Source organism: Rhinoraja longicauda, chromosome 2, assembly GCF_053455715.1.
Source record: "Rhinoraja longicauda isolate Sanriku21f chromosome 2, sRhiLon1.1, whole genome shotgun sequence".
NCBI classification, from domain to species: domain Eukaryota; kingdom Metazoa; phylum Chordata; class Chondrichthyes; order Rajiformes; family Arhynchobatidae; genus Rhinoraja; species Rhinoraja longicauda.
The window spans coordinates 28,314,441-28,328,214 of NC_135954.1; the positions used below are offsets into that span (position 1 = coordinate 28,314,441).

At 42.9% G+C, this 13,774-nt stretch overlaps 1 protein-coding gene across 10 annotated transcripts in view; it reads left to right on the forward strand.

The window, feature by feature from the left end:
* Positions 1–13,774, forward strand: part of arhgap21a (Rho GTPase activating protein 21a) — a 139,198-nt gene that overhangs the window by 34,610 nt on the left and 90,814 nt on the right. For all 10 annotated transcript variants that reach the window (XR_013548528.1, XR_013548532.1, XR_013548538.1 and 7 more), the window contains exons 3-4: positions 9,595–9,774; positions 10,194–10,218. Coding sequence is in view for 7 of the 10 variants with exons in the window: in XM_078416180.1 (XP_078272306.1) it covers positions 9,595–9,774; positions 10,194–10,218 (205 nt within the window). In the remaining 3 variants the exon portion in view is untranslated. The remainder of the gene's footprint in view (positions 1–9,594; positions 9,775–10,193; positions 10,219–13,774) is intronic.

Genomic DNA, 13,774 nt, shown 5'->3' on the forward strand with positions numbered 1-13,774 from the left:
GTTCATTGGCTATATTTAAGAGGGAGTTAGATGTGGCCCTTGTGGCTAAAGGGATCAGGGGGTATGGAGAGAAGGCAGGTACGGGATACTGAGTTGGATGATCAGCCATGATCATATTGAATGGCGGTGCAGGCTCGAAGGGCCGAATGGCCTACTCCTGCACCTATTTTCTATGTTTCTATGAAATTGTAACAAATCCAAATTTTAAAGGCATGTTTGGTAGTCCTTCTCTGTTGATCGATTTAACAGTCATGTAGATTGGTTGGTACTGCTTTATTTGGGGTCTGTGATCCAGAGGGCTAGATGTGCATTGCAGCTCTTGGTGGGTTAAATTCAAACTGTGATGCTGTGAGGAGTTCTTCAGCCACTGGAAGGTGGAGGACGTTGAGAAGGATCATCTTTCCCTAGGGTAGACAAGATTAATATTTTGTGTAATTGGCATAAAATAAAGTGCTGGACAGACTCAGCAGCATATGTGTAGATAATGTACAGGTGACGTTTTGGTTCGGGACCCTTTTTCAGATGGATGGGAATAACCAATAATTGCCGACCCACCCCCAGTTTGTACCGCCATCCCAGCCCCTGCTTCTGACACCATTCCCAGCTCTCGAAATGCCACCCCCAGCTCGCAAGATGCACCAGCAGGTCCTTCCCCAACCTCCTGGTCCGGGTGACGCGGCTGTTGTTGCAGCTCATGTTGTAACTCTTGGCAACAGTGCTTTCTTCAGGCCGCAGCCACTGAATGGATGCACTCGGCTACCTTGGGGCTCCCTCCCCTCTTACCAGCTACAGCTTAATGGTAAGGAGAATTATTGAATGGATCTTAATAAAGAGACAAAGCTACGGCAGACAGGAAGAAGCAGCAGCTGGTGAGAGGGGAGGATGCCCATGGTGACTAAGCGCATCCTGTTGGTGGCAATGGCCTGAAGAAAGCGTTGTCCCAAGGGGGGTACAATTTGAGGCACACTAACAGCCGCGTCAATGCACCGCGCGGTGGTGAAGAAGGGCTCGCTGGCGCAGACCAGTAGCATCGGCGCCTCGATTTCAAGTGAAACAACTCAAAATGCTAGAGTAACTCAGCAGACTGAATCAGTCTGAGGTAGAGTCCCGATGTCACCTATCCATGTTCTCCAGAGATGCTGCCTGACCCGCTGAGTTACTCTAGCTGCACTTTTGTGTCCTTTTGTGTATTAACCATCATCAGCAGTTCTTTGTTTCAACTACATACAATGATAATCCCTGTCTGAAGAAGGGTCTCGACCTGAAACATCACCCATTCCTTCTCTGCAGAGATGCTGGCTGGCCCACTGAGTTACTGCAGCAATTTGTGTCGACCATGATAATCCCTTACTTGGTTATAGTGGACAATCAGCAATAATGGACACTATTCCTCCCCCCCCCCCCCCCCCCCCCATGGTCCGTTATAATGACGGTTTACTGTAATGTCGTTAAGAGATTTTAAGAGAGGCAAAAGCAGTCATAAAAATGGGAAAGGAGATAAATTTCCAATGCGAATAAAAGAACTTTCTTGATCAATGCGTCTCCAGATTTGTGAAAAGGGAGGCATTGTTGCAATTGGTTCTGAAAAATGAAACAACTCATTCATGCAAACTATTAAATACGACTGGTACAAAAATTACATCATATGCAGCAGACTAATTGGGTATTGTAAAAGGGATATCGTTACTTCTTACACTGCCCAGAGAGATATATTCCTGGGGCAGTCTAGTATGGCACCAAATATTATTGGGTTTATTACACCCTCTTAATATTTATCACTATTACAACATTGCACCTTATCTACATCCAGTGAGTAGACAAGTTAGTTTGTCACTAATCTACAGTGTCCTCCATAATGTTTGGGACCAAGACCCATCATTTATTTATTTGCCTCTGTACTCTCTATTACAATTTATGATTTGTAATAGAAAAAATCACATGTGGTTAAAGTGCACATTGTCAGATTTTATTAAAGGGTATTTTATACGTTTTGGTTTCACCATGTAGAAATTACAGCTGTGTTTATATAGTCCCCCAATTCAGGACATCATAATGTTTGGGACACATGGCTTCACAAGTGTTTGTAATTGCTCAGGTGTGTTGAATTGCCTCCTTAATGCAGGTATAAGAGAGCTGTCAGCATCTAGTCTTTCCTCCAGTCTTTCCATCACCTTTGGAAACATTTATTGCTGTTTATCAACATGAGGACCAAAGTTGTGCCAATGAAAGTCAAAGAAGCCATTATGAGACTGAGAAACAAGAATAAAACTGTTAGAGACATCAGCCAAACCTTAGCCTTATCAAAATCAACAGTTTGGAACATCATTAAGAAGAAAGAGCACTGGTGAGCTTACTAATCGCAAAGGGACTGGCAGGCCAAGGAAGACCTCCACAGCTGATGACAGAAGAATTCTCTCTATAATAAAGAAAAATCCCCAAAAACCTGTCTGACAGATCAGAAACACTCCTCAGGAGTCAGGTGTGGATTTGTCAATGACCACCGTCTGCAGAAGACCTCATGAACAGAAATACAGAGGCTACACTGCAAGATGCAAAACACTGGTTAGCTGCAAAAATAGGATGGCCAGGTTACAGGTTGCCAAGAAGTACTTAAAAGAGCAACCACAGTTCTGGAACAAGGTATTGTGGACAGATGAGAAGAAGTTTAACTTCTGAAGAAGGGTCTCGACCCGAAACGTCACACATTCCTTCTAATAAATAAATCTAAACCTAAGCCAGTGCCAAATTCAAAATTTGCTTGTGGAAAGGAGTCAAAGGGTAGTTGTAGAGGGTTATTTTTCTGATTGGAGGCCCATGACCAGTGGTGTGCCGCAGGGGTCAGTGCTCAGGAGGCTGAGTTAATTGAAGTGTACAAGATGGTTCAATGCTTCTTTACTGTCACATGTACAGTGAAATTCTTTTTTGCATACAGTTCAGTTAATTATTACTCTACATAAACACAATCTGAGATTAAGTACAAAGTGTATATAAGTAGGCCGCTGAGACCATGTACAAGAGTCCCCAGGTTTGGTGCCATTTTCAAAGTTGAAGCTGCAGCTGGCCATAAAGACCCGTTGCAGCTGTCACCTCCATCCAGATTGTCCAGCGAACCATCGTCCCTCTCCTCCCCCGGCCACCATTCAGCCTTTGCGCCTCCCACAGCCAACCTTAAGGGCGTGAAAGGGAAAACCCCCAGTTCCTCTTACCAACCCTTTGTTCGTGCGTCCACTGTCACCGACTGCCTCCACCCTCATCTCCAGTTCTGCCGTCCTCGGAGGCGAGCAGGGGCTGGGTTCGGTGGCTTCCCCCTTCGGGCTTGGTGGCTTGGTTGGTGAGCGTAGTGCCATGTACCCCGATGGTCCTCAGTCTTTTTCTCGGGGTAGAGAATTCTAAAACTTGATGCATTGGCTCAAGGTGAGAGGGGAGAGGTTTAAGAGAGGCCTCGGGGACAAGTTTTTCATACAATGGGTAAATTGTATCGAAAATAAGCTGCCCGACACGAGAAACGGATACAATTATGACATCTAAAAGACATTTGGATAGATGTATGGATAGGAATGGTTTGGAGGGCTATGTCCAATGCTAACATGAGAGTAGCACAGTATGCCAACTTGCTTGGCATGATGAAGTGAACCATAGACCCTGTTTGTATGTTGTGCAGTTCTGTGACAGGATTTTTTTGATTATTTTAATAAATTAGATTTCTAAATTGATGTTTCAATTAATATACAATTATGGTCAACTACATTTATTAAGAGACTAACTTTAAGGTGAGAAGGGAAATGTGTTTCTGGGAATTTGCAAGGCGGGTTTTCTACACAAAGATTGGAAGGTGCCTGAATAGTGCTGAATAGGAAAGGAGGTGGGAATAGATATAACAAAGTTTAGGAGGCATTTATACATGCACAGAGTAGGCAGGGGGAAAGAAGAATATAGACCATGTGAAGCCAGGTATGATTAGTTTACATTGGCATCGTATTCAACAAAGACATTGTGGCCTGAAGGGCTTGTTCCTGTGCTGTATTACGTTCTATTGAAATTGAAGATGAAGAATTATGCTTGAAACAAGTGCTGTTCAGCTTTGATCATTGAATCTATTCTGGCAAAAGAGGTCAGAAAAATTAAATTTTATAATTTACCTATTTCAAAATATAAAATTAAGGTAGCCAAATGTGTTTTTGGATGTGGGCCATTTATTTACAGAAATATATAATTCTATCAAAATTATGTCAAATGTATATCTTAAGGGGTTAATTTTGTGACCAATCTTATCTGTTTTATTATAACATGTGGGGAATAGAACAATGTAGCATAAATTTTGTATTTCTGTATTTAATTACAGACTGTAGTTTCCTGAATTTTATATCTTGCTTCAATACTTAATCAGGAAGTCATTGAGCCTATGACCTGTTCACCCGAGCACAGATTTTAACAAGGCCTGTTTACTTTGGTTTATGCAGTCATGACCTAAATTAAAGAATGCCATTTTGAACAGAATGGGACATAAACGTAGGTTCATTTTCCAATTGTTTTGAGAGAGCTTGATTTAAGTAGTGCCACCTCACTGTAACAGAACTTGCTAAAACATTTAAGAGCCATTGATTTCCTGTATCATTATCATTCACCATCTTTTTCTTGAGTAAGATATTTAATATTAAAATTAAATTCTGCAACTTTGAAATAAACCCAAATGTTTGAAATGATCAACTGGACGTAACATTTATGCACAATGAAACACAGTTAATGTTTCAGACCAATCATGTTTCATCAGGCTTTAGTTAAAAAAGGATGTTTCAAGTTTTCAAGGTTTCAAGGTCAGTTTATTGTCACATGTACCAATTAAGATACAGTGAAATTCGAATTACCATGCAGCCATACTAAAAAAAAAGCAACAAGACGCACAACTACATAAAAATTAACATAAACATCCACCACAGTAGATTCCCTACGTTCCACGCTCTGATGGAAGGCAATAAAGTCCAATTCTCTTCCTCTTTTATTCTTCTGTGGTGAGCGCAGTCGAACCATCCGCAGTCGGGGCGATCGAAGCTCCCGCAGCCGGCTGTCGAAGCCCTCCGCGTCGGGGCGATCGAAGCTCCCTGCGGCGGGCCGGTCGAAGCTCCAGTGGTGGGGCGATCGAAGCCCCCAGCGTCGGGGCGATCGAAGCTCCCTGCGTCGGGGCGATCGAAGCCCCCAGCGTCGGGGCGATCGAAGCCCCCAGCGTCGGGGCGATCGAAGCTCCCTGCGTCGGGGCGATCGAAGCCCTCTGCGTCGGGGCGATCGAAGCCCTCCGCGTCGGGGCGATCAAAGCCCCCAGCATCGGGGCGATCAAAGCTCCCTGTCTCGGGCCGGTCGAAGCTCCAGTGGTGGGGTCTCTACCTAGAGGCCGCGAGCTCCGCAATGTTAAAGTCCGCAGGCTCCCGCGGTTGGAGCCCCCAAGACAATCCCCCGACAGGGATCGCGAGCCCCGTGATGGTAAGTCCGCAGGCTCCCACGGTGGAGCTCTCGAAGTCGGTCTCCAGCAAGGGACGCCAACTCCTCGATGTTAGGCCACAGTGCGGACGGAGATATGATACGGAAAAAATATCGGATCTCTATTCCCCTCATACACTTTTATAAGATCAGCCCTTCAACCTCCTGCACTCCAAGGAATAAAGTCCTAACCTTACCAAGCCTCTCCCTAAAACTCATGCCCTCAAGTCCTGCCATTTTTGTAGATCTTCTATGCTGAACATCCTTCTTATAACAGGGTGACCAAAACTGAACACAACACTCCAAATGCGACCTTACCAACGTCATGTACAACTGTACTATAATATGTTTTTCTTTTGACTGTAGGAAGCAAAACTGTCGTTAGTTTTATTGCTATTTCCCTTGACCAGTCCAAGGTCGTCAGAGAGCAAATGTAACTTAAGATAATGCCTTAAATTTGTAGAAACTAAGAACTGCAGATACTGGGTTACAAAAAAAGACTACTGGAGTAATTTCTCGGGTCAGGGAGCATCTCCGGAGAACATGGATAGGTGACATTTCGGGTTGGGACTGCAAAAGGTCCCGATTAAAAGGTCACCCATCTGTGTTTTCTTGAGATACTGTCTGGCTCGCTGAATTTACTCTAACACTTTGTGTCTTTTCTTGAAACTTGTGTTGGGGCACAATGTTATGTGGCTCGAACTGTGTTTCCAGTCATTGCAGAGCTAAATATTAATGTCTCACTTGTCCATAAGGTGGTCGCTTCAGCCAAGGCCAGTCCTTAATCTGTTTAAGAATGTTTTGTATTCTCTGCAACAGGTTGAAGCCCAGTTGCTAGATTAGATAAAGGGATTTGACTAAAGTAAGTGTTTAATATGTTACCCATCGCAGGGAGTTCAATGATATTCAAATCTCCAGGTCTTAATTAAGTTGTATGCATTTAGGTACTCAATAAAATCCATTGTTCTTTTGGTCTTGTTGATGAACAAGGATCTGAATGATGACATTTCTAGCATGAAAGGTCCCAGAATTTGAATTAATGATACTGGGACACTGTTTCTGGCTGCTATGCTTCTGTAGTTGCATGTATTGGGATTTTTGTCAGGGGACTGACAACTCGCCTTATAACCATATAACCATATAACAACTACAGCACGGAAACAGGCCCGTTCGGCCCTCCTTATTCAGTCTCCTCTATCATAATGGCCTAGATGTGTCAGAAAACAATTCTATATAACAGCATGAAGGTATTTAAATTAGTAATTCAAAAACAAACTGCTGGAGGAACTCAGTTGGTCAAGTACCATGTTTCGAGGCAAAAATATGCTAGTGCATCACTAGGACAAAAATGTCCTAGTGCATCAGTCACTGAAAGGAAGCATGCAGGTACAGCAGGCAGTGAAGAAATCCAATGGAATGTTGGCCTTCATAACAAGAGGAGTTGAGTATATGAGCAAAGAAGTCCTTCTGCAGTTGTACAGGGCCCTAGTGAGACCGCACCTGGAGTACTGTGTGGAGTTTTGGTCTCCAAATTTGAGGAAGGATATTCCTGCTATTGAGGGCGTGCAGCGTAGGTTTACTAGGTTAATTCCCGGAATGGCGGGACTAGGCTTGTATACACTGGAATTTAGAAGGATGAGAGGAGATCTTATCGAAACGTATAAGATTATTAAGGGGTTGGACACGTTAGAGGCAGGAAACATGTTCCCAATGTTGGGGGAGTCCAGAACAAGGGGCCACAGTTTAAGAATAAGGGGTAGGCCATTTAGAACTGAGATGAGGAAAAACTTTTTCAGTCAGAGAGTTGTGAATCTGTGGAATTCTCTGCCTCAGAAGGCAGTGGAGGCCAATTCTCTGAATGCATTCAAGAGAGAGCTGGAAAGCGCTCTTAAGGATAGCGGAGTCAGGGGGTATGGGGAGAAGGCAGGAACGGGGTACTGATTGAGAATGATCAGCTATGATCACATTGAATGGCGGTGCTGGCTCGAAGGGCCGAATGGCCTCCTCCTGCACCTATTGTCTATAATATAGTCAACTTTTCAGGCCAAGTTCCTGCATGAGTGTAGAGGAGAGAGTGGAATTTTAGGATATCAAATGTATAGAAATCCCATGATTGAAGCCTAAGCACAGTCCTTTCAGGTATTTTGCAATAGGGAAATAGATAGGGTGAATGCATGGGGTGAATTTACTCAAAGTATGGAAATTGAGAACCAGCACATAGGCTTAAGGTGAGATTTAATAGGAAACTTAGGGGAATAGAGGATGGTGGGTATAAGGAACGAGCTGCCAGTAGTTGTGGCAGGGACTATAGCAACATTTAAAAGACATTTGGACAGGTACGTTGATATAGAAGGTTTAGAGGGATATGTGTCTAACGTGGGCAGGTGAGACTAGTGTAGATGGGGTATCTTGGTCGGCTTGGTAAGTTGGGCCTGTTTCCGTGCTGTATGACTCTATAATCATTAGATACCTATCCAAATTAGCATATGAAGGTATTGGAACCTCTGTACTGGCAAGTGCGAGTGGGACTTCCTGCAGCTTTCCTGGAACAGCTCTGTGAATGTTCAGTTTTATTGTAATTTCATTTATTTCATTTTAAAAGTTTGGACCAGATTTGATGTGGTTGGAATAATGAAGGAATTTGTTCAGGTGAATATAGGGAATATATTTCCCTTTGCAATACCCATATTCCCAGGAAATATATGGTGTGCATAACGTCGCATGTCTGGTGATATGGCCTTTAAAATCTTTTATATCCCATCCATTGCCTTTATACATTTTTCATAATGAAAGTATGGCCAGAATTGTATACAATATAGTATGGTCTGGCAAGGTTTACAATCAGTTAGTGCAGCTCTGCTTTTCAATTCCATGTCTCGAAAGATGCATCAAACAGTTACTTACTAATTTATGTATTTGTACCCCCAAGTCTCTTTACAGTGTCTATTCTTTTTTGATTCTTCCAATATGTCACTTATTTTTTTACTAATGTTTTACTTTAAACAGTGGAGGTTTTGATTTCCAAGTTCAATGCCAATTTTTGTGAGTAAATTACTGATTAATTTATAACAGTTCTTGGTTTGGCTGTGCCATTCCTTCCATCCAATCCCACCCCTTTGAAATATGTGTCATGCCAATTCAGATATGTTTTTTATTTCAAAATCTAAATCCTTAACAAATGATGAACAACTGTAGTTCCAGCACTGATCCAAGTGGGACTCCACATTTAACTGCCACTCTAGAAGTTATCTTTTACTACTTCTCTCTATGTTTTATAAACTGTTATTACTTGTTTTACTAAGTTATTACTAAGTTATTATATCCTCTGACACTTACTGCTTTCATCTTGATCATTAATCTAAGATGCAATACATCTAGCACATTGTCATTGAGGAATCTCTTTAAAGAATTCAGTGACGTTGGTAAAATATGATTTTCACTATTGAAATCCTTGTCTTTTCAAAATATTTTTACGTTTTTAGTCGAGATTCTTTCATTTTTCCCATCACTGATGTTAAGTTGACTAGTCAATATTCTATTTAACTACTTAATTTTGCGTATGATGTTGACTTTTTGGTAATCAAATAATTAGAGGTTTGATGACTTATAAATAACAGCTCTACAGCTCTTAAATTATGCAGATGTAATCCAGCTGACATGGTTTTTAGTCTTTTTGAGTTTATTTATTGTTCTATTTTAAATGTGGTTATATTCTAATCACATGTTTTAATTCAACATCTACATGACCTGTTTTTCTGGTAAATAAACAAAGTCATTATTTAGTATTTCAGCCATTTGTTCATGCTCTGTTTCTGACAGAGTTGTCATTGATTTTGGCCGTCGGTTTCCAAATTTGCATACATTTATTACTTGAACTGTTATAGACAATAGGTGCAGGAGGAGGCCATTCGGCCCTTCGAGCCAGCACTGCCATTCAATGTGATCATGGCTGAACATGTTGCCCCCCCCCCCCCGGCTGCTCAACTATGCTGTTACTATCTCTAAAACTTTTGAATCAAAAGTTAATACACAATTTTGGCTGTTTCATTATAACTCAATAACTGTATTGTGAAATTTTCATTTATACTACCAGTTCTCAACTGATTTATTTTCTTCCCATAGGGAAAACATAAGAAGGATGGATGTGGGCAAGTCGAGAGCACTTCACCACAGGTGGATGACATGTTCTCATGGGCAGGCCCAAAAAACATTAATCTGCAACGGAATTCACAGGGTTTTGGGTTTACGTTGAGGCACTTCATTGTATACCCACCGGAGTCAGCTGTACATACCAATATGAAGGTCAGAATCAACAATTTATTGAGCATGCTCAAAATACCACCATTTTAAACATTATTTTGTCAGAAATGCCTTCTTAATTTTAGTACTGTTAAATTAAATTGAATGACATGCTCATAATTGTCATTTTTTGGAGCTTTAATTGGCTCGTCTTCTCATCCTCTCGAGTTGCAATGTGGTTCTTGAGAAGGGCCAAGCTCTTACAGACCAACAAAAATGATCAAAAATCTGAACGCTAATGAAGGAAATTGTGGAACAGTCCACCATATTGGCTTGCTGAGCTTTTTTGGAATGTCAGTTTTGTTAATTTTTTATAAGAATGGATTTAAATGTAGTATTGAAAAAAGAAACTGGGAAAAAATGCTCATATATATTACTTTTTGGAATTTGAACACTGGAATTAACTTTATTTATTTTTCCAGGATGAAGAGAATGGAAATAAGGGAGGTGAGTATGACATGCACATCTTTTCAGTTTATAAGAGTAGTGATAGCATAAGGCAATGGTTTAAACTTGGTATGCGTGTTATATAACCTGGGCCCTGAAATGAAGGTTTTCATAGCTCTGTGCTAACCCTAAATTTAATATACACCTATGTGTACCAATTGTAAATTTCTCAAGTGGTACACATACATTTACTTGTACTAGTTTTGAAGTTAATTCATATTTTCTCAAATAGATTTTTGTAATTTGTATGTGGCCTAGCATTGTCAACATGCTCAGTAACTATTATAATTATAAATATCCTAATTCCCTTTGAGCACCATCTCTTTGAACTGCTGCAATCCTTCTCATGAAGCGAGAGTTCTCATGCTCATACTGTAAATAGAGAGTTCTAGACCCAGTGAAGATAACGGATTGGGGATATATTTCCAAGTCGGAGTTATGTGTCACTTAGATGGGAATGTACAGGTGGTGTTCCTATGCAGTATATGCATGCAGTTCACTGGCAAAAAATGGTCTTATTGATACATATGATGCCCCTTGTTGAATCTGGCTATCCTTCAATGTGCTAAGATAAGATGTTAAGATAATTACACTACATTGCATTTTAAAGATCTAATGAGGAAACCCCTAACTTTTTTTTTACAAATAAAGACCTAGAAAATCTACTGAGCAGCATTTTTTCTTTCAAACCCTGCCATGACACAAAATGAAATAGAACAATTGACATTTCTGAATCCACAGCAATTAGGAAATTTGGCACTTTCTAATTTGTGTCACTGTTGATTCTTGGGATCGCCCAGCTTGCAAATTATTTTGATTTGCTTGAATTTTTAGGCCATTCTGTTGTTTTTAAATGTCAGCAAATTTTCTTGCAAATAGCCTTGTTTCTGACCAGGATGCAAAAGACAGAGCTTCAGCTTCTAATAGCTATATTGCAATCTTTGCCAGGCTGTGTATGCATGTAGACAAAGAGGATAAAATGTAAACCCACTAACTAAATCAATCCAAACTATGTAGCAAAGCATAGAAGTATTTTAGTGTGCTAATGTAAAGAGTTTGTTTTAACTCTCTTTGCTTTAACAAAAAGTTTGCTTTAACATCTTAACGGATTCTTTACATATCATTTCACATACGTTTATCTTGATCAGATGGGCAAGTGTGCTGAGGAATGGTTAATGGAATTTAATGCAGATAAGTGTGTGGTGTTGCATTTTGGGAAGTCAAACCAGGCAGGACCTTCACAGCGAATCCCAGAGCTCTGAGGAATGTTGTAGAGCAGAAAGATCAATGAGTGCAGGTACATAGTTCCTTGAAAGAAGCATCACAGTAGATAGGATGGTTTTGAAGGTTTTTGGTATATTGACCTTCATTGGACAGAATATTGAATGTAGATGTTTAAATGGTGTATAAGATGTTAGTGAGGGCACATTTGAAGTATTGTGTTCAGTTTTGGTCACCCTGCTGAGGGAAGATGTTTAGAGATACAGCGTGTAAACAGGCCCTTTGGCCCACCAAGTCTGCCCTGACCAATGATCACCCATACACTAGTTCTATCCTACACATTAGGGGTAATTTACAGAGGCTAATGAACCTACAGACCTGCATGTCTTGGAATGTGGGAGGAAACCAAAGCACCCGGAGAAAATCCACGCAGTCACAAGGAGAACGCACAAACTCTGTACAGACAACACCCGTGGTCATGATCGAACCTGGGTCTCTGGTGCTGTAAGGCAGCAACTCTACCACTGTGCCACTGTACCGCCCTTAATGTTCTGAAGCTAGAAAGGGTGAAGAGAAGATCTACAGGGATGTTGTAGAGACTTGAGGGCCTGAGCTGTCGGGGATAGGCTGGGCAGGCTAGGACTTTTTCTTGGAGTGCAGGAGACTAAAGGGTGATCTTAAAGAGGTGTATAAGATCACTTTATTCACAAAATGCTGGAGTAACTCAGCAGGTCAGGCAGCATCTCGGGAGAGAAGGAATGGGTGACGTTTCGGGTCGAGACCCTTCTTCAGACTGATGTCAGGGGGGCGGGACAAAGGAAGGATATAGGTGGAGACAGGAAGATAGAGGGAGATCTGGGAAGGAGGAGGGGAAGGGAGGGACAGAGGAGCTATCTAAAGTTGGAGAAGTCGACGTTCATACCACCGGGCTGCAAACTGCCCAGGCGAAATATGAGGTGCTGTTCTTCCAATTTCCGGTGGGCCTCACTATGGCACAGGAGGAGGCCCATGACAGAAAGGTCAGACTGGGAATGGGAGGGGGAGTTAAAGTGCTCGGCCACCGGGAGATCAGTTTTGTTAATGCGGACCGAGCACAGGTGTTCAGCGAAGCGATCGCCGAACCTGCGCTTGGTTTCGCCGATGTAAATAAGTTGACATCTAGAGCAGCGGATGCAATAGATGAGGTTGGAGGAGGTGCAGGTGAACCTTTGTCTCACCTGGAAAGACTGTTTGGGTCCTTAGATGGAGTTGAGGCGGGAGGTAAAGGGACAGGTGTTGCCCGGGGTTGGGGTGGTTTGGGTAGGAAGGGACGAGTGGACCAGGGAGTTACGGAGGGAACGGTCTCTGCGGAACGCAGAGAGGGGAGGGGATGGGAAGATATGGCCAGTGGTCGGTCCCATTGTAGGTGATGGAAATGTTGGTAGATGATATGTTGGATCCGCTGGCTGGTGGGGTGGAAGGTGAGAAGGAGGGGGATTCTGTCCTTGTTGCGAGTGGGGGGAGGGGGAGCAAGAGCGGAGCTGCGGGATGTAGAAGAGACCCTAGTGAGAGCCTCATCTATAATGGAGGAGGGGAAGCCCCGTTTTCTGAAGAACGAGGACATCTCGGAAGCCCTAGTGTGAAACACCTCATCCCGGGTGCAGATGCGGCGTAGACGGAGGAATTGGGAGTAGGGGATAGACTTTTTGCAGGGGACCGGGTTGACTTCATACACTTCACCTCCAATTTCCATCCTGCCCTTAAATATACCTGGACTATCTCTGACATCTCCCTCCCGTTTCTGGACCTCACCATCTCCATCACAGGAGACAGACTAGTGACGGACATTTACTGTAAACCCACTGACTCGCACAGCTATCTGGACGACACTTCTTCCCACCCGGTCCCCTGCAAAAAGTCTATCCTGCGTATCATCCACCAACATTTCCGTCACCTACAACGGGACCCCACCACTGGCCATATCTTCCCATCCCCTCCCCTCTCTGTGCTCAGCAGAGACCGTTCCCTCCGTAACTCCCTGGTCCACTCGTCCCTTCCTACCCAAACCACTCCAACCCCGGGCACTTTCCCCCGCAACCGCACGAGATGCAACACCTTTCCCTTTACCTCCCCCCTCAACTCCATCCAAGGACCCAAACAGTCTTTCCAGGTGAGGCAAAGGTTCACCTGCACCTTCTCCGCTGCTCTAGATGTCAACTTATTTACATCGGCGAAACCAAGCGCAGGCTCGGCGATCGCTTCGCTGAACACCTGCGCTCGGTCCGCATTAACAAAACTGATCTCCCGGTGGCCGAGCACTTTAACTCCCCCTCCCATTCCCAATCTGACCTTTCTG